This window comes from Anabrus simplex, chromosome 5, assembly GCF_040414725.1.
Source record: "Anabrus simplex isolate iqAnaSimp1 chromosome 5, ASM4041472v1, whole genome shotgun sequence".
Lineage (NCBI taxonomy): Eukaryota > Metazoa > Arthropoda > Insecta > Orthoptera > Tettigoniidae > Anabrus > Anabrus simplex.
In genome coordinates this window covers 257,838,377-257,861,428 of record NC_090269.1, presented here as the reverse complement: position 1 = coordinate 257,861,428, position 23,052 = coordinate 257,838,377, and the positions used below count along the sequence as shown (strand labels likewise).

At 37.9% G+C, this 23,052-nt stretch overlaps 1 protein-coding gene across 1 annotated transcript in view; it reads right to left on the bottom strand.

Moving 5' to 3' along the window:
* Nucleotides 1-23,052, bottom strand: part of SecS (Sec synthetase) — a 180,303-nt gene that overhangs the window by 16,583 nt on the left and 140,668 nt on the right. The window contains exons 8-9 of the mRNA XM_067147362.2: nt 21,628-21,813; nt 3,656-3,796 (exon numbers count right to left, since the gene is read on the bottom strand). Of these exons, the coding sequence (XP_067003463.1) occupies nt 3,656-3,796; nt 21,628-21,813 (327 nt within the window). The remainder of the gene's footprint in view (nt 1-3,655; nt 3,797-21,627; nt 21,814-23,052) is intronic.

Here is a 23,052-nt window from a genome sequence, read left to right as displayed (position 1 = left end):
AACTGGAATAGTGAAAATACAATTAGTGTGAAATTGTATTCCTAATGATATTGTTCAAGTTTCAGGTGGCGGCCGGAGATGTTAAATCACTATCTGACCAGGGAATGTAAATGAACAACATGAAGTGCTAAACCAATATAGTGCCCTGGCGGACTCAGGCCTCTGCCGGAATGGACGGAATTACAAAAATGATGATTAAACCGCTGCGGAATTACCATGAAGAAGCCAGATAAGTTATTGTACTTGTCTATCTTTTGCTTTCCTAGAATGCTTTAGTAGCGTTAGTCCTTTTGTCAATGTCACGTAGGTGACAAGGGTGTGTTAACTTGAACGATCTAACAGATTTTCGGTTGTATTTGTCCGGTTGCGATTGATCATACGTGGGTAAATAGTGTATGCCGTCAATTACCGTGGATGAGACGTTTTACTGCGTTGTGTCCGTATTATTTATCGCTGTGAAACAAAAATAATATCATTTACTACAGGTAAGTTGCAGTGTGACAGTGTGTGTGAAATATTGGTGCGTGATCTTGGTATAATTCCCATGATGTGATATGGATGTTCATTAAGGTGTATTAGGTAATGTTCATGTATAATGTTGATAAGGCTCTTCCTTAATATTGCTTGTGCAGTTAGGAGGTGATGATTTGTGCGGTATACAATGTGATGACGAACGTAGGGTCGTCATAAAGCGTGGCGGACACGAGATAATTTAGGTTGATTTTTATGGTTTGCGTGTCGAATTATATTGAGTTTCGAGACGTGTTAAGTTGTTAATGGTGTTGTTAATAGAATTTCCGCCGCATATTTTGTGAGATGATTGAACAAGCTAGTCCAGCGTTAGGCATTGGTATTGAAGAGAGTCATCAAGTACATGAATTAATAAATTAAGATTCGTAGTTGCAAGTAACGAAATGTTGGAATGTGCGCACGGTTAGGGTCTTAAAATGCAATTCAATGATAGTTATGTTTAAGATCAGAATCACCTATTGCGATCGATGTACATGTAGTAGATGCTTGTAGTAGATTCATGCTGTAGTAGCATTTCAGCTGATGGTGAAGGCAGACCTCGACGCAGTCCAGACTGTACCAACTTATATTTTCATGCCAGTAGATAAAGATTCATTTCAGGTGCAGCCAACAGCTCGATGGGTGGAAACGACGTGCATTTTACTCATTTATGTGTATTGTGTTGCTATGTGTGATCATTTATAAATGCTGAAATCTGTTGGGGGGTTCAAGTTAACTGATATTTAGTTAGTCAGATAGGAACAATGATAACTATGAAAGGCAAGGCGGAGTGGACAGGTACAATTAACATTTGCGACGACGAGTGAATGACATAATATGACCCGATAGACTTTGATATATCCATAAGATTCTACGTTTCTGTGAATTTGTGTTAAATAATTGTTTCCGGTTTATGATGGACAATGCAAGATGGACTCGGTCCTTAGTTAATGTTAATGAATGCATATGATTTATTTTACGTTGTTCATTTCAGTTGTTCATATTCAATCAATTGATTTTTTTTTTAAATTAAAATGTGATCCTTCCAATTTCTGTTGCGATTTATTTGAAAACTTTGCCTTAGTGTATAATTTACATTTTATGATTGGCAGTATCTATAGCTCAGTCGTCGTTATCTGAATGTGACCGAATACTCTTCGAAGGGCCATGCCCTGAGTGGAGTATCATGCGAACCTTCTGTATACTAGTCGGCAAATAATTTGATAGTTCATGGTTATCTACAAACCACGGCGTCCACGAACGGTCACATAGTATTTTTCTTTCTGCTGTGTAATTGTTTGGTGTTACTCCTAGCCTCTTGAGAACTGCTTGTTGTTCTGTGCAAAACGAACAACAAGTAGTTCTCAAGAGGCTAGGAGTAACACCAAACAATTACACAGTAGAAAGAAAAATATACCAACAAGCCATTATGGAACGTACGAGAACATTTTAAATCCAATATCACATTAGAAAGTGTTTCATCAACAAGTTTGTTCACGAACAATATTATCCTATTGACAATATAAAATTAATACCAATACATTTGTATAAATGTTACTCCAGCAACGAGAACAAGTCAAATGTCCATAACATAGACAATTATCAACTGCAGAAAATTGTCAATATAGTTCACGAAATTTTAACGACAATCATACAAGTTAAGCAACATGAATCAATACAATTAGCCAGATCTCAAAAAAAAAAAAAAATTATTTTTATTTATTTTTTATTTTTTAAACAATTTAAAAGATGTTCACCAGATGAGTTTCGTCAATAAAATGTTAGACTTAGATAGATTTTAGACAAAAAGTTTTATCTTAAAGACATAATTTTATTGTTGTGTGACTTTTAAAATGTTATAAGATTTGTCAATTAGTTTTATAGGAATAATCTTGATCAAAAAGAATTGTTTCATGATCTTATACAACCTTAAGTGAATGATAGTTGGCTGATGATGCTCAAGAAAAAGGAGCAAAACATGTACCATATAAACATCTTAATAAATATGTACGTTTGTACTATGTTTTTATTGTATTGAATAGGTGGTAATTAAGAAAATTATAAGAATTTGTATCACAAGCAGATCTTCAATACGGACAAAGAAGATGAAATTTATAACCTGCAACGACTAGCAGCTAGCGGCCATCTTATGAAATACATCCAAAGCAATCTGAAAATCGCCCAATATATGTGCATTACAATTACCACTTTTAATCCATTCAACAGCCTGTTGTATAATGCACAGTTCTGCTTGAAATTTAACATTCTGAAGAAAATTTGAACTTTCCAATATCAATCTTGATGATGTTCTTTAGAACCATAAACGCACACCTCACACACAACAATAATTTTTCTTGCAAATCCAGAAGTCATCTGTGTAAATATCAAAATGATGGTTTATATTACAGTTGTGAAACAAAACTGTGAAATTTACATGGGTAACCTGGAGTAACTTGTAAATCTTCTCATGGTACATAATGCCCTTTCTCATTAAAATAAGCTCCATTAACAGATTTATTAAACACAACATGAAAAATTTGACTGTCATTGCCAGTTATTGTCTTCAGCAATGACAAACTGGCAGGATTCCCTTTTTTTTTTTTTCTTTACATAGCACCGACACAGATAGGTCTTATGTTGATGACGGGATAAGAAAGGCCTAGGAAGTGTAAAGCAGCAGCCATGGCCTTAGTTAAGGTACAGCCCCGGCATTTTGCTGGTGTGAAAATGGGAAACCATGGAAAACCATCTTCAGGGCTGTCGACAGTGGGATTCGAACCCACTATCTCCCGGATGCAAGGTCACAGCCGTGCGCCCTTAACTGCACGACAACTCGCCTGGTCAGAAATGTCTTAACGAGGTTTTACTGTATATATTTTGTTTCAAAATTTTTTTTTAAAATTATTTTTTACTCTTGTTTGCATTAATGAGATTTTTGGATAACAAAACTCTAGTGTATGTTGTAACTTCCGCATATCCTGCAGGAGTTTTTACATAAGGCTTGATTTGATTTTGTGACGTTGCTTTTTTCTTAAATAAATTTTTAACAAAGGTGTTGTCCGTTAAAATTATACAAACATCCAAGAAGGAATTAGTATTCATCTCTCACACGTAAAGGAATTAATATTCCAGGAAAAAGTTATACCTTCAAATTTGTAGCCAGTGACTTCCTTTATGTCAGCACCAGACACAACTCTTGTACCTGACACACAACGCATGAACAGCATCGAGCCAAGAAGCGTAACACTCTTTTTGTCAGAACCTGACAAGGATGTCAACGTCATCCCTAAACAAAGAAAAATAGATTTGTAGAAACAATAAAATATACAAAAACAGATAACCATTCTCATACGCATCCCTTTATGAATGAACACAAGCTTAAATCAATGCCAAATTTCTTCAAGACATCAACAGAGCTTATTACAATAATACTGACTTCAAAAGACAACAAAATGACAGGAAGGGTTTTACAAACCTATTACAGTAGAATCGCAAGGGACCAAAATATTTTTCCATATTAGATTAATTCCTGTATTACGTGCAACAGGACCAAATTTTAAAAATTCAAAACGAGCTTGTACCTGTCCATGAAAGTCAATTGTCTGTCCTAGGAGTTACTCCTATATACATAACACATTCATTTCTAAATTAAATTTATTATCAAGTACTACAGTAATTATTACTATTTTATTTTATTTTCATGTTTGGTGGTTCATGTTTGTGGGTTACTGTAGTCACGACCTAGTTCGTGAACCATGGGCAACGGCTGAGTGGCCTAGTAAGTGGTCCTGAGAGTCGGGATACCAATTGCTATGGAATGGGAGTGGACATCTCGGACATATTCTGAGTCGTGGCCCTCCTTGTGCTCAGGCGGCTAGGACTATACAATTCACCGGTGGTCCATAACCCGTTAGACGAGAGATCCTCACTTAGACTATGTGCAAGTAGGGTAGCATCCTGCTTCATGAATTTACCGAGCTCAGAACATTTTAAGCAAGCCTCGGACCTATGGGATAATGGAGTCCCACTCCCATTTGACAGGCATGGGACTCCTTGGAAACAACTTGGCGAACGAAATGGAATTTGATGGGGAGCTATCAATATTAAAGGGGCTTATGGAAGAAAGAAGGTAGAACTGGCTGAGCAAAGAGGATGCATCTGGATGTGCTAGGAGTAAGTGATATTCGGGTAAGGGGAGATAATGAGGAAGAGATAGGAGATTATAAAGTGTACTTGACGGGTGTTAGAAAGGGAAGGGCAGAGTCTGGGGTAAGGCTCTTTATCAGGAATACCATTGCACGCAACATAGTTTCTGTTAGACACGTAAATGAGCGAATGATGTGGGTAGATTTGTCAGTTGGAGGAATTACGACAAGAATTGTGTCCGTGTATTCACCATGTGAGGGTGCAGATGAGGATGAAGTTGACAAGTTTTATGAAGCATTGAGTGACATCGTGGTCAGGGTCAACAGTAAGGATAGAATAGTGCTAATGGGCGATTTCAATGCAAGAGTTGGGAATAGAACTGAAGGACACGAAAGGGTGATTGGTAAATGTGGCGAAGATATGGAAGCTAATGGGAATGGGAAGCGTTTGCTGGACTTCTGTGCTAGTATGGGTTTAGCTGTTACGAACACATTCTTCAAGCATAAGGCTATTCACCGCTACACATGAGAGGCTAGGGGTACCAGATCCATAATAGACTATATCTTAACAGACTTTGAATTCAGGAAATCTGTTAGGAATGTAAGAGTTTTTCGCGGATTTTTCGATGATACAGACCACTATCTGATATGTAGTGAACTAAGTATCTCTAGGCCTAGGGTAGAGAAAGTGAAATGTGTCTGCAAACGAATAAGGGTAGAAAATCTCCAGGACGAGGAAATTAGACAGAAGTACACCGGAAACATCTTGGTGGAATGATGAAGTGAGAGCAGCCTGTAAACGTAAAAAGAAGGCTTATCAGAAATGGCTCCAAACAAGGGCCGAGGCAGACAGGGATTTGTACGTAGATGAAAGAAACAGAGCGAAACAAATAGTTCTTGAATCCAAAAAGAAGTCGTGGGAAGATTTTGGTAATAACCTGGAAAGGCTAGGTCAAGCAGCAGGGAAACCTTTCTGGACAGTAATAAAGAATCTTAGGAAGGGAGGGAAAAAGGAAATGAACAATGTTTTGAGTAATTCAGGTGAACTCATAATAGATCCCAGGGAATCACTGGAAAGGTGGAGGGAATATTTTGAACATCATCTCAATGTAAAAGGAAATCATCATGGTGGTTTTGCAAACAGCCAAGCTCATGGGGAGGAGGAAAATGATGTTGGTGAAATTATGCTTGAGGAAGTGGAAAGGATAGTAAATAAACTCCATTGTCATAAGGCAGCAGGAATAGATGAAATCAGACCTGAAATGGTGAAGTATAGTGGGAAGGCAGGGATGAGATGAAATGGCTTCATAGAATAGTAAAATTAGCGTGGAGTGTTGGTAAGGTACCTTCAGATTGGACGCAGTAATTGCACCTACCTATAAGCACGGGAACAGGAAGGATTGCAACAACTATCGAGGCATCTCGTTGATTAGTATACCAGGCAAAGTATTCACTGGCATCTTGGAAGGGAGGGTGCGATCAGTCGTTGAGAGGAAGTTGGATGAAAACCAGTGTGGTTTCAGACCACAGAGAGGCTGTCAGGATCGGATTTTCAGTATGCGCCAGGTAATTGAAAAATGCTACGAGAGGAATAGCCAGTTATGTTTATGTTTCGTAGATCTAGAGAAAGCATATGACAGGGTACCAAAGGAAAAGATGTTCACTATACTGGGGGACTATGGAATTAAAGGGAGATTATTAAAATCAATCAAAGGCATTTATGTTGACAATTGGGCTTCAGTGAGAATTGATGGTAGAATGAGTTCTTGGTTCAGGGTACTTACAGGAGTTAGACAAGGCTGTAATCTTTCACCTTTGCTGTTCGTAGTTTACATGGATCATCTGCTGAAAGTTATAAAATGGCAGGGAGGGATTCAGTTAGGTGGAAATGTAGTAAGCAGTTTGGCCTATGCGGACGACTTGGTCTTAATGGCAGACTGTGCCGAAAGCCTGCAGCCTAATATCTTGGAACTTGAAAATAGGTGCAATGAGTATGGTATGAAAATTAGCCTCTCGAAGACTAAATTGATGTCAGTAGGTAAGAAATTCAACAGAATTGAATGTCAGATTGGTGATACAAAGCTAGAACAGGTTGATAATTTCAAGTATTTAGGTTCTGTGTTCTCCCAGGATGCTAATATAGTGAGATTGAATCAAGGTGTAGTAAAGCTAATGCAGTGAGCTCGCAGTTGCAATCAGCAGTATTCTGTAAGAAGGAAGTCAGCTCCCAGGCGAAACTATCTTTACATCGGTCTGTTTTCAGACCAACTTTGCTTTACGGGAGCGAAAGCTGGGTGGACTCAGGATATCTTATTCATAAGTTAGAAGTAACAGACATGAAAGTAGCAAGAATGATTTCTGGTACAAACATGTGGGAACAATGGCAGGAGGGTACTCGGAATGAGGAGATAAAGGCTAATTTAGGAATGAACTCGATGGATGAAGCTGTACGCATAAACCGGCTTCGGTGGTGGGGTCATGTGAGGCGAATGGAGGAGGATAGATTACCTAGGAGAATAATGGACTCTGCTATGGAGGGTAAAAGAAGTAGAGAGAGACCAAGACGACGATGGTTAGACTCGGTTTCTAACGATTTAAAGATAAGAGGTATAGAACTAAATGAGGCCACAACACTAGTTGCAAATCGAGGATTGTGGCGACGTTTAGTAAATTCTCAGAGGCTTGCAGACTGAACGCTGAAAGGCATAACAGTCTATAATGATAATGTATGTATGTATGTATGTATGTATGTATGTATGTATGTATGTATGTATTTTATTTTCTAAATATTGCTCCACTTGGGGGCTGCCTGAGACAAATAATACTCTAAAACAATTTTTTTTAAAAGTAAATTAATTATAAGTCCACGATCTCAGTTCGGCAAATAGAAGTGATGTCAGAGTATCAGAAGAGAACCACTGAGTGCTTTCAACCCCCAGTTGATGAACTCCTTGGTACTGATGTTGAAGATGATCATCAGCTCTATCGTTTTCTTAGAGACTGCTCTCTTCACACTGATCACGAGACCCCTCGCTTCTATATCGTCCACCTCGTATTTACTCTCATAATACAGCATTGTAATTGATTAATTAATTAATTAATTAATTAATTAATTAATGTTATTTCGCTTTATGTCTTACTAACTAGTTTTACAGTTTTCAGAAATGCCAAGTTCCCAGAATTTCATCTTTTACATGCCAGTAAATCTATCGACGTGAGGCTGACATATTTGAGCACCTTCAAATACCACTGGACTGATCCAAGATCGAACCTCTCAAGTTCGGGTCAGAAGGCCAGTACCTCAACCGTCTGAGCCACTCAGCCCGGCACAGCACTGTAGGCAGCTGTATGAACTTATTTATTCTGTCTCCTTCATCTGGTTGGTCAGAGTGTGTTTCAAATATTGTAGGGTCTAATATATATATCCTGTTTTTCCTTTAATGGCGATCATGTCTACTCTGACGCCATGGACTTCCTCTTGCACTTGAAATCCTTTCTCACGGAGTGACTGCAAGATGGATGACTTGACGTTGTAATGCCTGGTATTTCAAAGGGCTTCACTGAACGCACAAGAACCCAAGACATGAGGTAAAGTTTTAGTCATACTGCATCTTCTGCAGTGGTTACTACATGCCATTTTCAACGCGTCCCTTCACTCCACGTTAGAAAGGCCATCACATTTTTTTAACTCAGTGGTTTGCAGGAGGGAACTCTTTGTACAGACACACTCACTCGCCTTTGCTTCACAGCTGGCACCATTTGTCAAATTCAGATTATTGTAATTTATTCCGGAGTTTCTTGGTGTCATACCATTCCTGTTTTTCACATCCTGAATTTTATCATTTACATTTAGTTCAGTTAATTTCTTCATCTAGATTTCTAGTGGCTTCAGTATAATGGTTCAACTCCAGTTTCAGAATGTTACAGCTATTTATATGCTGAAGCAAGGCTTCCCAGCTTGCCCAAAAAACACCTACCCCTTTATGTTTTTTATGTGAGTAAATCATAAAATAAACTCTTAACATGTTGAATAAACATAGTATTTTCCCTGCAGGAATGCATAAGAATTGGTAAGTCAACGTAGGGCATACGTGAATAATTCAGAACTGAAAATTTGCATGTATCTCTTTTATGGATTTTTTTGAAAAATGAGGTCTGTTGTAAGATTGCATAAAGCTGGTGACAATGGAGATCCTTGCATTACACCATGGCATAATTTAATCAGGAAGCCTGCAAATTATATTTCTCAGCTTACTTGGTGCAGCTGACATAGCCACCATTTACCTTAAACGTGAATGATCCATATTGTCAAAAGCTTTGCTTATGTCTCGGAAGATCAGAGACATCTTGTTTATCATGATTTGCTGAGTTTAACACGGATCTGAGTAAAATGGTGTTTATGATGGAGCCAGGTGATTTCAACCTTTGATGTTCGCTGAACTGGATGCAATTCTTTAATCTTGCGTCAAGCAGACCATCTCTATGACACGATGAAGGACAGAACTTATAATGATTAGCCTCCAGGCTGACAATTTTGAAGGATCTCCATTTTTAGGTACCAAAATGGTGCACACCTTTGTGGACAATGATGGAACATACCCAGTCTTAACATTATCATAGCAATTCTGGCTATAATAGTTGATGTCATATAATTGGTAGCCTTGACTAGAACTTTGTCAGGTCCAACTGATGTGTCCACAGCCATTTCTTTTCATAACTAGGATTACCTAGTCTTTTTGCACTGTTATGTCAAGGACATGTACAGCACGTTCGCTTTCAGTCAGCAAGTTGCCATAATGTTCAAGTCCACAGCTGTTAGACATGGTAAAAAACGGATGAAAAAATGGCACAATATCCTCAATACCAGCCGTACAGAGATTCGTTTGATCATTTGGAGCATTCCTGATGGCTTTTCTTCACTGATTGTAATAGAAATACTGCATTTCTTAATATCATTACTCATTACATCTCTTTTTTTCTAAATCTCTATTTGTTGCCTTCTGCGGATTTGGCTGCTGCTTTTAAGTTCTCTGTACCTGTGCATCTCTTTTCCTTGCTTCAAAATATTTTTTGGCCATTGTTTACGACCTGGTAGGAGATCTTTGGCTTTGGCTAAAAACCAGCAAATTCATCACAAACTTGTCGAACTGACCTGTACACATTTCATAAGATAAATTACAGTTCAACTGATACAAACTCTTTTTATATTCCCTGATTGGTCCCACCAGTTTTCTATGCTCATTTTGAGAGATACATTTTTCATAGATTTCGTCATCTTGTGAAGTGGCAGAATGGTTTGCAGTAAGCTGCCTGTCATCATCATCATCATTTCCCTTTATCCAGCTGTAGCCGGGTAGGGGCAAATATGGTTCCTCTCCACTTTCTTCGGTCTTTCCACCACTCCTCCTCCAACACTGTGTCCCAGTCCAGGTTTCTTTCTATAATGCTACGTTGGATGGTATCCTTCCATCTTAATCGTGGTCGTCCACGGCCTCTCCTTCCTTGGATTTGAATTTCCATCACCTTTTTTGGCATTCTTTCGTCGCTCATTCGCTTTATGTGCCCAAACCATCTTAGTCGGCTATTCTCTATTCTATCATTAATTTTTTCCACTCCAATTTCTTCCCAGATTTTCTCATTCCTTATTTTGTCTCTTCTACTCTTCTGTATCATACTCCTCAAGAATTTCATTTCAGCCGCCTGTATTCGACTCCCATCCTTCTTTGTCACTGTCCAAGTTTCTGCTCCGTAAGTTGTTATGGGTACGTAATACATCTTGTACATAGTATCCTTTGCTTCCATTGGCACATCTTTGTCCCATAACATATTTCTTACACTATGATAGAAACAACTTCCAGCTTGAATCCTTTTACTAATCTCAGCATCCAGTCGAGCATTCTCCATTAATTCACTCCCCAGGTATTTAAACGTTTCCACTACTTCCAGGTGCTTGTCTGCAAGTCTAATCTGACCTTTCCCTTCTTTCTCCCCTCTAGTCATAACAAGAGTTTTACTCTTTTCTACACTTATTTTTAATCCACATTCTTCAATCTTCCCATTCACCACATTCAACTGTTCTTGAACCTTCCTGTCGTCTTCTCCCCAAATCACAATATCATCTGCAAATAACATCATGTTCATTTCTCTTCCTCCATATGCTGCTTTTGCTGTTCTCATGATGTCATCCATGACTAATGTAAACAGGATTGGTGATAGAACACTTCCCTGTCTCAGCCCACTAGTTATTTTGAACCAACTTGTCCTGCCAACTTGTGTTTGCACGCAACTACAACATTCCTTATACAATGCCATGATCATTTTTATTAATCCCTGTCCAATTCCTTTTTGCACCAGACTGTCCCAAACTTTGGTCCTGGGGACACTGTCATATGCCTTTTCAATGTCAATGAATGTCATCACCATATCATTCCCGTACTCCCAATGCTTTTCCATTAGTTGTCTCATAATGAAAATGGGCTCTATTGTTGACCTTCCACTTCTGAAACCAAACTGATTTTCCTGTATCTGCTTCTCAACCCTCAACCTTATTCTACTTTCCAGTATCCTTTCCATTATCTTAGCAACATGGGATATTAGAGTAATTCCCCTGTAGTTCTTCAAAACTTTCTTATCACCTTTCTTGAAAATTGGGATGATTATTCCTTTTTGCCAATCCTCAGGGACCTCCTTATTCTCCCAGACCTTCCTGAGAACCCGATATGTCCACTGCAGGCCTACAACTCCAGTTGCCTTTATCATCTCCACTGAAATTTCGTCTATTCCAGCAGTTTTTCCATTCTTCATCTTTCTTACTGCCATTTCAATTTCATTCATTGTAATTTCTTTAGCCTGTATACTATTATTTTGCGATGAATATCAGGATGCGATTGGCTGATGTGCATGTTGTGTTTTATGTAGTGGCTGCCATAATGAGATTAATGATCAAATGTTACTATACGTAGATTTATGTAATAGAACCACTGGGCATAGAGACAATGCATGTTCCTAAACTTAAAATCTTACTATAAAATGCTACCAACATTCCACTGTATGGTCACAGATTAAAAAAGCAGAACCTGAACACTTCAGATATTGGCTTCATTACAATGAATAAACACCAAAAACTGATCAAAAATACTAATACAGAAAGATATATATAGAATTAAAAAATTATCCCATTACTGAGTTTGTAGCAACCACATAAACAAATATCATTGTGAAAGACAGTATCTGCAAATAAATTACCTGATACACCATAAAGCAACACTCAGTAACAAAAATAATCTTAAGAAACACAATCTGAACTACAAACCAAATGTACATACGCGAAGGCATGAAATTAATCATTTAAATATCAAGACCATTATATATCTTTTCAGTCTTGTCTATCCGCTACCATCTTGTGTACAGTCCACCTCCAGAGAGTAATGGTTAGCGCTATTAGCTGCCGACCTTGGAGGTCTGGGTTTGATTCCCGATACAGTTAGAAATTTAAAATAGACAGGAGGGCTGGTAAGTGGTTAAAATGGTACATGCAGCTCGCTTCCACTGGGGTGTGCCAGAAGTGAGCTGCACCACCTCGGAATAAGAACATAAATTCAAACACTGTACTGTAATAATATTATTAACACAACTAAGCTTTTTTTTCCAAAGTTTTAACAAAGGCACTTGTTTCAACTTATTTTCTGTCATGTCTTTCTGAATGTAGTCCTGAACTGTGTACAATAAACCAAGAAGTTTTGATGAGTTAGAATCAATGGCAAATTGCACTGGATAACTTATGCCAGTTCATGTTTGCAGATCCAGTTTGAACTTCTCCTTTCTCATTATCAGCATTTTAGAAGTGTTGTAAGTGATTCATAATGATGTGTGGTATGCTGATTATCACTCCAGAGAAAATTCTACATTTTGCAGGAAACTTACTTTCTTGACATAAATAGAATTTTGCTGTTACATTTTCACTTGCAAATGACTGATGATCATCCACTCATGAGAACTGTTTCAACCACCCTAGACTACAATTCAATAAAAACTGATGGAGCAACCACATCCAGGTAAGTAAAACAAATGGGATACTCCAAGGAGGCCCCTTAAGCCTGCTGCTATTCAACAGCAGGCATCACATGGATAATGCTGGACTCTCCCAAGACTACTCTACTGTTAATTAGCACAACAAATATTGAATAGGTGAATCTATTCAATAAATTATTTTTTTAAGAACTGAATCTCCTGCATTTAATCTCTTTACTCTATTAATGTACGCTGACGATATGGCACTGGGATCGTGTTCAAAGCTGGAACTTCAAATGACGATGATGAAATTAAAAGCACGGGCATCAGAGAACAAATCTGAGATTAACCAGGAAGAAACAGTTCAGATGGTGTTCAGAAAAGGTGGCAAGAATGCCATGGACAATGCTATAATGCTGAAAAATAAACCACTAAAAATAGTCAAGAAATTTCAACTATTTAGGCATTACCTTCCAAATGACCATGACATCCTTCAATAACCACATTTTAGACAAAGACAGCACCAATGAAGGCTATTCACAACATCAAGAACCTACCGAAGCTATCACTCAATGCAGCAATAACATTATTCAAGAGCACAATAGCCCCAATTATCACACTGGGAATCGAAATAATCTGAGACAACCTGGCAATTAGTGACCGAGAAGACAGAGAAAGATTCCTCAAGAAGGCTCTAGGAGTAGGCTAAAATGGCAGCCTCCACACTTGTTTATGTTCTGTCGTGGGAAACCTACCTAATTTACTTGCGTATTAGACCCTTTTCATACCCACTTTTACAGTAAAGGGGGGTCCAATATGTATAGGGGCCTTGTTTTTTGGTGAAATAAAACTGTTGATTTTGGTGTTAAAACTGACACTATTTCGGTAGGTATTTCGTGAAATAAATTGTTATACTGATCGATGTTTCCTGCCAAATCTTCCTTGTAGTAGCGTATGGGGTAAATGTAACTAACTTTGTGATAAGGGGTTTTAAAGTAAACTCTTGTAATGTATCATTGTTATTAAATCTTAGAAAAACCAAATATGCAAATTGTTATAGAAATAAATATATAAATCACTGATACTTCGAAATGAAGTTAGATGATCTGCCCTGTGATATACATTTATACATAGCCTACATTTTCAGACGTTGAATTACTTGTCTCCAAAGTACAAACTAAGCATGGTATCAACATTATCAGGATGCAGAGTTATGCAACAGTCAGAAAGTGTCTTTGTGTAAGCAGAGAAGCTCCTCTCGCTGACCACATTAGACGTCGGAAACCATAATGCTTGCGAACACTTGGATGCAAATTCACTGTGGTCTTTTATAAAACCTCCTAAAACTTTGCTAACACTGTCTTCTTTCACTTCCTCAACCAGATGTGCTTTCATTGCATTTTGCAAAGTCATATAGCTCTGGAAGGTGTTCATGGATATACTCTTTTTCCCCGGTCGGGGATGAGTAGCTCGGATGGTTAAAGCGCTGGCTTTCTGACCCCAATTTGGCAGGTTCGATCCTGGCTCAGTCCGGTGGTATTTGAAGGAGTTCAAATATGTCAGCCTCGTGTCACTAGTTTACTGGCATGTAAAAGAATTCCTGCGGGACAACATTCCGGTATCTCAGCGTCTCAGGAAAATGTAGAAGTGGTTAGTGGGACATAAAAACAATAACATTATTACTACTCAAACAGGCGATTTATATACAATAGGCCTACCAATACCGTCATATTTTACAGTAAAGGCAGTATTGGTCCCAAGTCCGGAATGAGAAAGGAGGAGGGTTTGCTGGTCTGGCACCCAGCTGTAAAATTGCCAACGCCGAGTGTTGGGCGGCGGGAAATAACCTGACTCCCTAAGGGGGCCAACGGCTTCAGGCGAATGAGCCCCTTTGGGTGGGGTGATGGTCCCCACAGTGGAGGAAATGCCACTGGAATCCATTATGCAGCGTCTGTTCTCCAGGTTAGGGGCGGCTGCACAAGGCGTCTGTACTCCAGAGGAGCGGCCTCATTATCACCTCACTGGATCACATCCAGAGTTGTAATTCGGGACCTAGTCCTACACAGGTGACACCTTGACAGTCAACCATGGAAGGTCTTTTAAGGAATACTCCACTGGCTGAACCAAGAGTTCAGAGAAGGCAGCATTCGGATACGGTGGGCTGCCACCAGAAAGATACCGTGAAGTCGGAGGCACGGAAATACCCCAGTACTACATACACGAATGAGACAAAATCAAGAATCAAACCAAAGCAGATAACATACTTCTCTACACACAACATAAACTCACTCATGCAAACCGGTAAACTAAAAGTGATCACCGACATAATGGACCAACACAAAATTCTTATCATGGGATTACAGGAAATTAGAAACACTGACCAGGATGCCTTGGAATCTCAAGGGTACAGACTTTATAAAGGTATACCCGGGAAGAGAGTGATGAAGAATGTCCCACAATTTGGAACAGGATTTTTGGTCAGCCTTAAAATAATAAACTCAGTTCAAGAATTCAGATCACAGTCTCCACGACTCTCAACGCTCACCTTAAAGGCATCTAATAAAATCTATACTATAATAAATGCCCATGCTCCCACTAATGATAAAAACAACTCCTCAAAAGACCAGGAGGAAACAGGAGAATTTTGGGACCTATTGGACCAGACCATAGATAACATCCCCAAACACCATATAAAATTATTAATAGGCGACTTATAACGCTCAACTAGGCAGAGAAAGAAAATACCGTGACATCATCGGAAAATGGCCAGCACACAAGAAAACAAATAAAAATGGAGAGAGACTAGTTGACCTGTGTAGAAACCATAATTTAATCTCAAAATCTACATGTTTTAAGAGGAAACCTCAAAAACTCAAAACATGGAAACACCCTGACTACACTAAAGGAGAATGGCAACTGGACCACGTCTGCATGGACAAATACCACCACAAAGAGATCTATAACGTCAAAGTCCTCCGAGGAATAGACACAGGTTCAGATCACTACGTAGTTAAAATTAAAATTAAACTCACTCCCCAGAGGAGACAACAAAAGCAAGCCCTTAAAACTAAAAGAAAAATAGATCCTACCCAGCTAATCAACAACAAAAATTACCAGAAAGCAACTGAAAAAATAAAAATCACAGACAAACTTGAAGACTTAGTACACAACCTTAAACAAATTGCAGAAGACCTAGCTCCAATTAAACCACGTAAAAAACACCAATGGTGGAACAGTGAATGTGATGAAACAGTGGAGAAAAGACATCAGGCATGGCTATTACATCAGTCCCAAAAGACAGAAATATCCTATCAAAAGCTAGTAAAACAGAGAAAAGAAACTACCCAAGTCTTAAGAAGAATAAAAAGACAACATCATAAGGACACCCTGCAGTTAATTGAAGAACAGTTCAGTAAAACTAAATCAAGGGACTACTACAAAACCTTCAGAAAGCAGCTCCAAAAATATGAACCACCGACCCTACTGATGAAGGATGAAGATGGTAAGCTGGCCCATAACAATAAAGACAATGCAGAAATTCTGGCTAAACATTTCAACAAGCTTTTAAATTGTGAGGAACCTACAGAACTCCTTCATTTGGACACCAACACCCCGATAAAAATATCACCAGAAAACATCAATCCCCCCACAATAAAGGAAGTCTACCAAGCTCTGAATAAATTAAAAAACTACAAAGCGCCAGGAGAAGATCAGACCTTTGCGGAAATCTGGAAATATGCAGGAACCTCAGCAAAAGTTGCCCTCCATCAACAACTTGTCTTTATCTGGATTAAAGAAGAACGACCAGAACACTGGACAACAGCCCTCATTCATCCTCTGCACAAAAAAGGGGACAAAACCGACCCTAATAACTACAGGGGAATCTCGCTCCTAGACATAACATACAAAATATTTTCAATAATCATCCTTAATAGGATAAGTTTACAACTTGAGAAAGAACTAGGAGAATATCAAGGAGGTTTCAGACCCTGGAGGAGCTGTCCTGATCAGATCATGAGTCTTAAGTTGATAATGGACTATAACAGGAGAAGAAACAGAGATATGGTGATAACATTTGTAGATTTCAAGAAAGCTTATGATTGCATCCATAGAGAATCTCTGTTTAAAATTTTAAGACACCTTGGACTACACCCCAAATTAATAAACATGATAAAATTGACTCTCACCAATACCAAGTCAAAAGTGAAGTTTAGGGGGTGAAACATCAGACACATTTGAAATTAAAACTGGACTACGGCAGGGAGATGGCTCTCACCACAATTATTTAACTGTGCTCTAGAAATGGTAATGAGGGAATGGTTTAGAAAATGTCCCCCCAAAATAAAGATTGGCCGAAAAATCAAAACAAATTGCCTGGATTTTGCTGACGATTTAGCATTACTAGCAGTGGACATAAAAGAAGCAAAAACCCAGATATCAGAACTTCAAAACATTGCAAATAAAATTGGCCTCAAAATATCATTTGAAAAAACAGAAATTATGCCCCAAAAACCAACACAGCTAAAAGAAGTCACCATAAATGGTAATAAAATCAAAATAGTAACTCAGTTTAAATATCTTGGAGAAGTAATAACACATAACTTAAATGAAAAAATCTCAATCCAAGTAAGAACAAATAGATTAGCTAAAGCACAAAAATTAACATGGGATATCTACAAAAAGAAATGTCTATCAATAAATACAAAAATAAAACACTACAACACAGTTATAAAACCGGAAGCTACATATGCAGCAGAAACACTCTTTTACCTGAATAAACAATCAAAGACTGACAGACTTCAGAAAATTGAAAGGAGGATTGGAAGAACCTGTATCAACAAAAAATATCAGAAAGATGGACAGTGGCGGTTAATACCTAACAAAGTCGTGTACAAAGAGCTAGAACCCATTACAGATACTATGCGTAAGAGAAGACTGGGATTCTTTGGACATATCATGAGGATGCAGGACTCGAGACTTCTGAAACAACTAGTACAACACAATCTCGTCTCAAAAAATACCACAACAGGATGTAAATGGATCAGAGAAGTAAGAGAGGATCTGAAGGAAATAGGCCTTACAACAGAAGACACCAAAAATAAGATAAAATTGAATACAAAACTCAAGAATACAAACCTCCGCTTTACCCTTACACAAAACAAACCAACAACACGCACATTTTCAACTGAGGAAAGGGCACGAAGATCGGAGCGTCTGAAGAAGTACTGGGAGGACCGCAAAGCCCGAACAATCCCTTCAAAGAGACCTGAACGACGGACTGACTAAAGTGATCCTATGTGGTCATAAAAGAAGAAGAAGAAGAAGAAGAAGAAGAAGAAGAAAGGCAGTATTATTTATCTTTCCTTTTATATTCGTTCTCTTCCTTATGCCAGGATTATCCTTTTTTGCTATGTTGGCTTGCGTGAATGCTTTTTTTGTGTCTATTACAAATTGCTCTCTATAATTTTTCAACACCTTTACGATCTGTAAAGTATCGCCGATTGTTATTTGCCGCTTTGAATTATGTTCATTTGCTTCATTCTGATTCTCTGCCATGTATATCGCACGTTTCAACTTTACGAATATTACCGGTACACTATTGATACATTAGAATCTTTCTTGCAGCATCAAATATATAGAACCCCTCACTGTAGTATTCTTCGGCCCTCGAAAAACCTGTTGTGACTTCAGTTTTCAGCATTTTTATACTGAAAGGTTGGACATTTGCTGATAGATGTTCGTAAGTAACGAACTCTCATTGCGCACTGCTGTATCTACGACCGGTCTTGTATCTTGTTACGACCACAACGCTATTTGCTGTAATCGATAACAGATATTGATTTTTATCGACTGCCTTAGAGATCATGGAACTGAATACACATACTTTCGATATACAGTGCATACCGCTTTATGTGCATTTGTGTGGAGAATATACAGCGGTATCAAGCAAATGAGAAGGAAACTACGATAGTCAAGTTCTCAGAAGCATTTAAACGTTTATTGGAGAGCTCTTCCGGTGCCATTTTGCATTTTTCGCACCAAGTGGTGTATATTTCGCGATTATTTGCGCAATTCGCGCAATAAATCAAATTTCGCGATATTTTGCGAGTTCATTTTGCTAAAATACAGTATTTTTAGTACCTGGGAAGTCATATATAGACAAGAAAGAAGATATCAAAAAAACTCGTGCATATCGGTATTACCAAAAAATACGGCCCCTAAATATGTAACAAACTCAAATTTTGTGCAGTGAACACATGACTTCTAGGATATAAAGAGCTATAAATAGTGCACGTAAACATTCTACACTGTTCTTTAACAAACCTATGAATGTATTGGAGTTATACCGGCTATTTTCCTTGGAAGACAGTATTTCTAAACGTAGAAAGTCAATAAATGGCAAACACAACTTTTAGGCCTACATATAAAATAAATATAATCCGTTTTAGTTACTCGTATCACGTATTCGTTTCATCTCATTAATTCCGGTAATGAGGTCGACGTCAGGATGGGCGTATGGTTGTAAAAACTTGCTACGAAGATTCGTCTCACTTCATACTCGACCCTGCAGAGAAAAGGGATAAGGGTATCGTATTACCATATTATGCAATATTGATACAAAATAACTCAATGGCCAGTCATTTGTCTCTGTCAGTTGACAGTAGACCTACCACACAGTAAACCTGATCAATCCTTTCATTTTAATTGCCTTGCGCCGCTAACTCACCTGCTACCGGCATGTCGGCATTTCAAGTTACGTCATCTTCACTGCCATCTTGTCAGCCATGCACTGCAATCGAGACTGAGAGCATTCGAGGTCCCATCTTTTTGAACCTTTTAAAAATAGTTTTGTTCCCGACTATAGAGTCCAAACTGTGTGACGCTATTCCCAAATGGTTTCTGGAGGTGGTCTCCAATATTCCCAGATATCCCAGCCTGTGTATGTGTAGCAGAAGCCACTCCTTCTGAATAAAGCCGTGCTGTTGAAAGTGTGCCAAACCACCAGCTGATAACTAGCGTATGTTACAAATTGTATTTCCGAATGTAATACATAGTGAATGGAAGCATTCTTTTGATAACTGCGGCTGTTGAAAGCCAGATCCTTATTTTAATGCTTGTTCCCTATATTTATCACATAGGATTTACCTAAACACCTGTAAATGAGATAAGAGAGACCGCATTGTTTAGGTTAGGTACAGTATCGCCCAGATAGTGCCAAAAGTTCCGTGACGGAAAGAATAAAAATAAATAAAAGGAAAGTTTGCCACATTTATGGATATCTACAGGTGTGGCAGTAATGCATTTTATTATCATAATGTTTAATTTCGTACTTCGTTGTCTCCCATTTTTATTAATGCACATCCTAGTATGTTTTGTTTGGCATCTCCAAAAATCATTGAAAGTAAGTGGGGACATAAAAAAATCAATATTATTATTATTATTATTATTATTATTATTTGTTAGGTACATTGGCGAGTAAAACAATTGTAATTGGATTGTTTATATCATGTTTTAAACCTACTTCTCTCCCAAAAAAACCCTATATTAGCCTGAGTTATGAGATATTAAATGATCACTTTGTTGATGATCATGCCTGCCGATATTAATAGGCCTAGCAACAATCGTGAATATTTCTTAAATAAAGTAAACTTGCTTCCTCATCCCTAGGTGGTGCAGCTCTTTTTTAAACAACTCCCAGTGGAAGGGAACTGGATGTACCATTTTTACTGCAAATCAACCTGCCTGCCATTCGTATATCTCTGGCAATACAGTACCGGGAATCAAACTCAGACTCCCGAGAACGACAGCTAATTGTGCTAACCATTACACTGGCAGACATTCGTAACTACAAAACACAGACATATATACATGACTGATGTGTGCTTGCAATGCGCAGGTCAGACACAAAACTATTCACCTATTTGTGCAAGGTCATCAGAGCTGCAGTCGGCCTACGCTACGGAGGCGGACATTTCTTAACTACGAAACACAGACTACCACATGGCTTCAACATGTGTTTATATTGCGTGGGTTGTACGGATGAAAATATTCAAAAATTTGTGTGATGTCATCAGAGCTGCATAAGGCTTGTAGCCGCCTCCAAGTGGAATCGTTCTTCCCTGACGAATTACGTTGGGGGATCTTGTACGTGAGATTTATTTCTTTTCGTTTTCTTCATCTCGAAAAGCCAAGGAGGATCTAATATGTGAGGGGGTCTAACACATGAGTAAATACGGTATTCCATTGAAGACCTACAACTCAATCTACCATTGCCATTTTCCAGCCCATTCCAAGCACTTCAGAAAAAACTTGTAAGGAAATGCACAAATGTAGACCTTGAATTCTATGGCAGTGATGCTATGATCAAACCTAACTGGACCAAAGAACTTCAAGAACGAAGACCAGATATGCAATACATGGCTTCCACCACAAAATATGAGGAAAGACAAAATTCCACAACCCAACTGTGCAATGGCACGTGCGCTTGTTACCACCTCCTAAAACGTAAAAACAGACAAAAAAACACTGTCCCGAGTACAGCAAAGAGTGAAATCCATTAAAACTTAATACTCATTCGAGTGCTCTTTATTATTATTATTATTATTATTATTATTATTATTATTATTATTATTATTATTATTATTATTATTATTAATGCAGTGACACTGTACTAGTTGGATAAACACTGAATGTGTTACCAGAGATCTTTTACATGCTGACAACATTATATGATGAGTGCCAAATTGATCTCCCCTCATCATTCAAAAATCTTACCATCTCCGACAGGTTTGAACCTAGAAACTTTGGATCCAATGCTGTACCACCGATCCACAGAGGGAGTTTTATATAATGTTGAATCAATCTGAAGAAAAATAATGTGATAACTTTGCAAGATTATTTAAGGTGAAAAGAACTAACTGCTAATTGACTACAAAGTGCATAATTACAATAACTCTATTACCCATTGATATTGGATTGTTTTTAGTTTCTAAGATCCTTTCACCATGTTTGAAAGCAATTTTACTCAGCTCTTCCTTAAGGTAGGTATACATTTCTTTCCTCTGTGTTATGAGATTCTTGTAGCCATTCACTCCCAAGGATAGAAGTGTAATAAATACATCCATGGCTGGACTAGATGATGCTCGCCCTGGAAAGAAAGAGCATTTTAACAAGGTCATTAATCATACTGTACTCTACCTGGGCATAATAATTTATTAAAGCCTAAATATTTTAAAAATACTGATGGGCACATGCAGCAGGGTCAGAGCAAATATAATTTCCTTCCATTTAGTCTATCTTCACCCATTCCCATGTTCCATCCCAGCTCCTGTTTCTTTATGATTAACCAGTCCATCCATCATAATCTGAATCTTCTTCAGTCCTGTTTTCCTTTCACGTGCAACTTTCATTATTTATTATTATTATTATTATTATTATTATTATTATTAATAATGAATAAACCCATTAGGACTACGCAAAGTATTTAGAGGCATGCTTTTGCCTTCCTTTGTGCTCATATTTCTTTCATTCTTTTACTGTGGAGGTCCTTTCTGTCTTCAGACCAGATTGTTTCAGTCTTCTTCTTTGGTCAATTTGCCATTTGTGAATTTTGGATCTGAAGATTACTCAGTTCTGAACATCTACTGGTGTAATTGCAAGAAAGCTTTGGGAAAGCATTCTTTCAGATTATATTAGACATGTTTGCAAAATTAATAACTGCTTTGATAGAAGGCAGTTAGTTTAGGAAAGGTTATTCCACTGAATCTCAACTTGTAGGATTCCAGCAAAATATAGCAGATATTTTGGATTCAGGTCAAATGGACTGTATCATAATTGACAGTTCAATTAATTTTACCACAAATTTTTTAGTTTGTTATTAATGCATAAACATACATTCAGCATAAGTTACCGGAATTACCCAAGGTCAGCGCAGTGGAGGAATCTTTTAATCCTTCAAATCGAACAAGGGAAATGGCTGAACCAAATATAGGAGTAGCTAGTACCCAGTTTTTTGAGAAATAAGATCTTAATATAGGTTTCTGTACTATGCTTATTAACATATAAGCTGCAAAAACCACATACATTTCCTACACCCATTAATTTACCCTCGATTGGAACAGAAATAACATAGTGTGTGACTGCACGTTATGTTGAGCATATCTGTCTGTTCTACTACCATCTTTAAAAACTCAACAGTAAAAAAACCAAAGAATTTTTTTACAGAATATAAGAAATTCTTTGAAGTATTCTGAGGCCTGTTAACTGCCGTGAGAAGTATAGATACGGAACAGAAATTCAATCATCGAGATCACGAAGTTAATAAATATAGCATAATCGAGCTGAGAAATATAAAGGCAGCGCTGAGAAAAAGAAAGGAATGATTTAG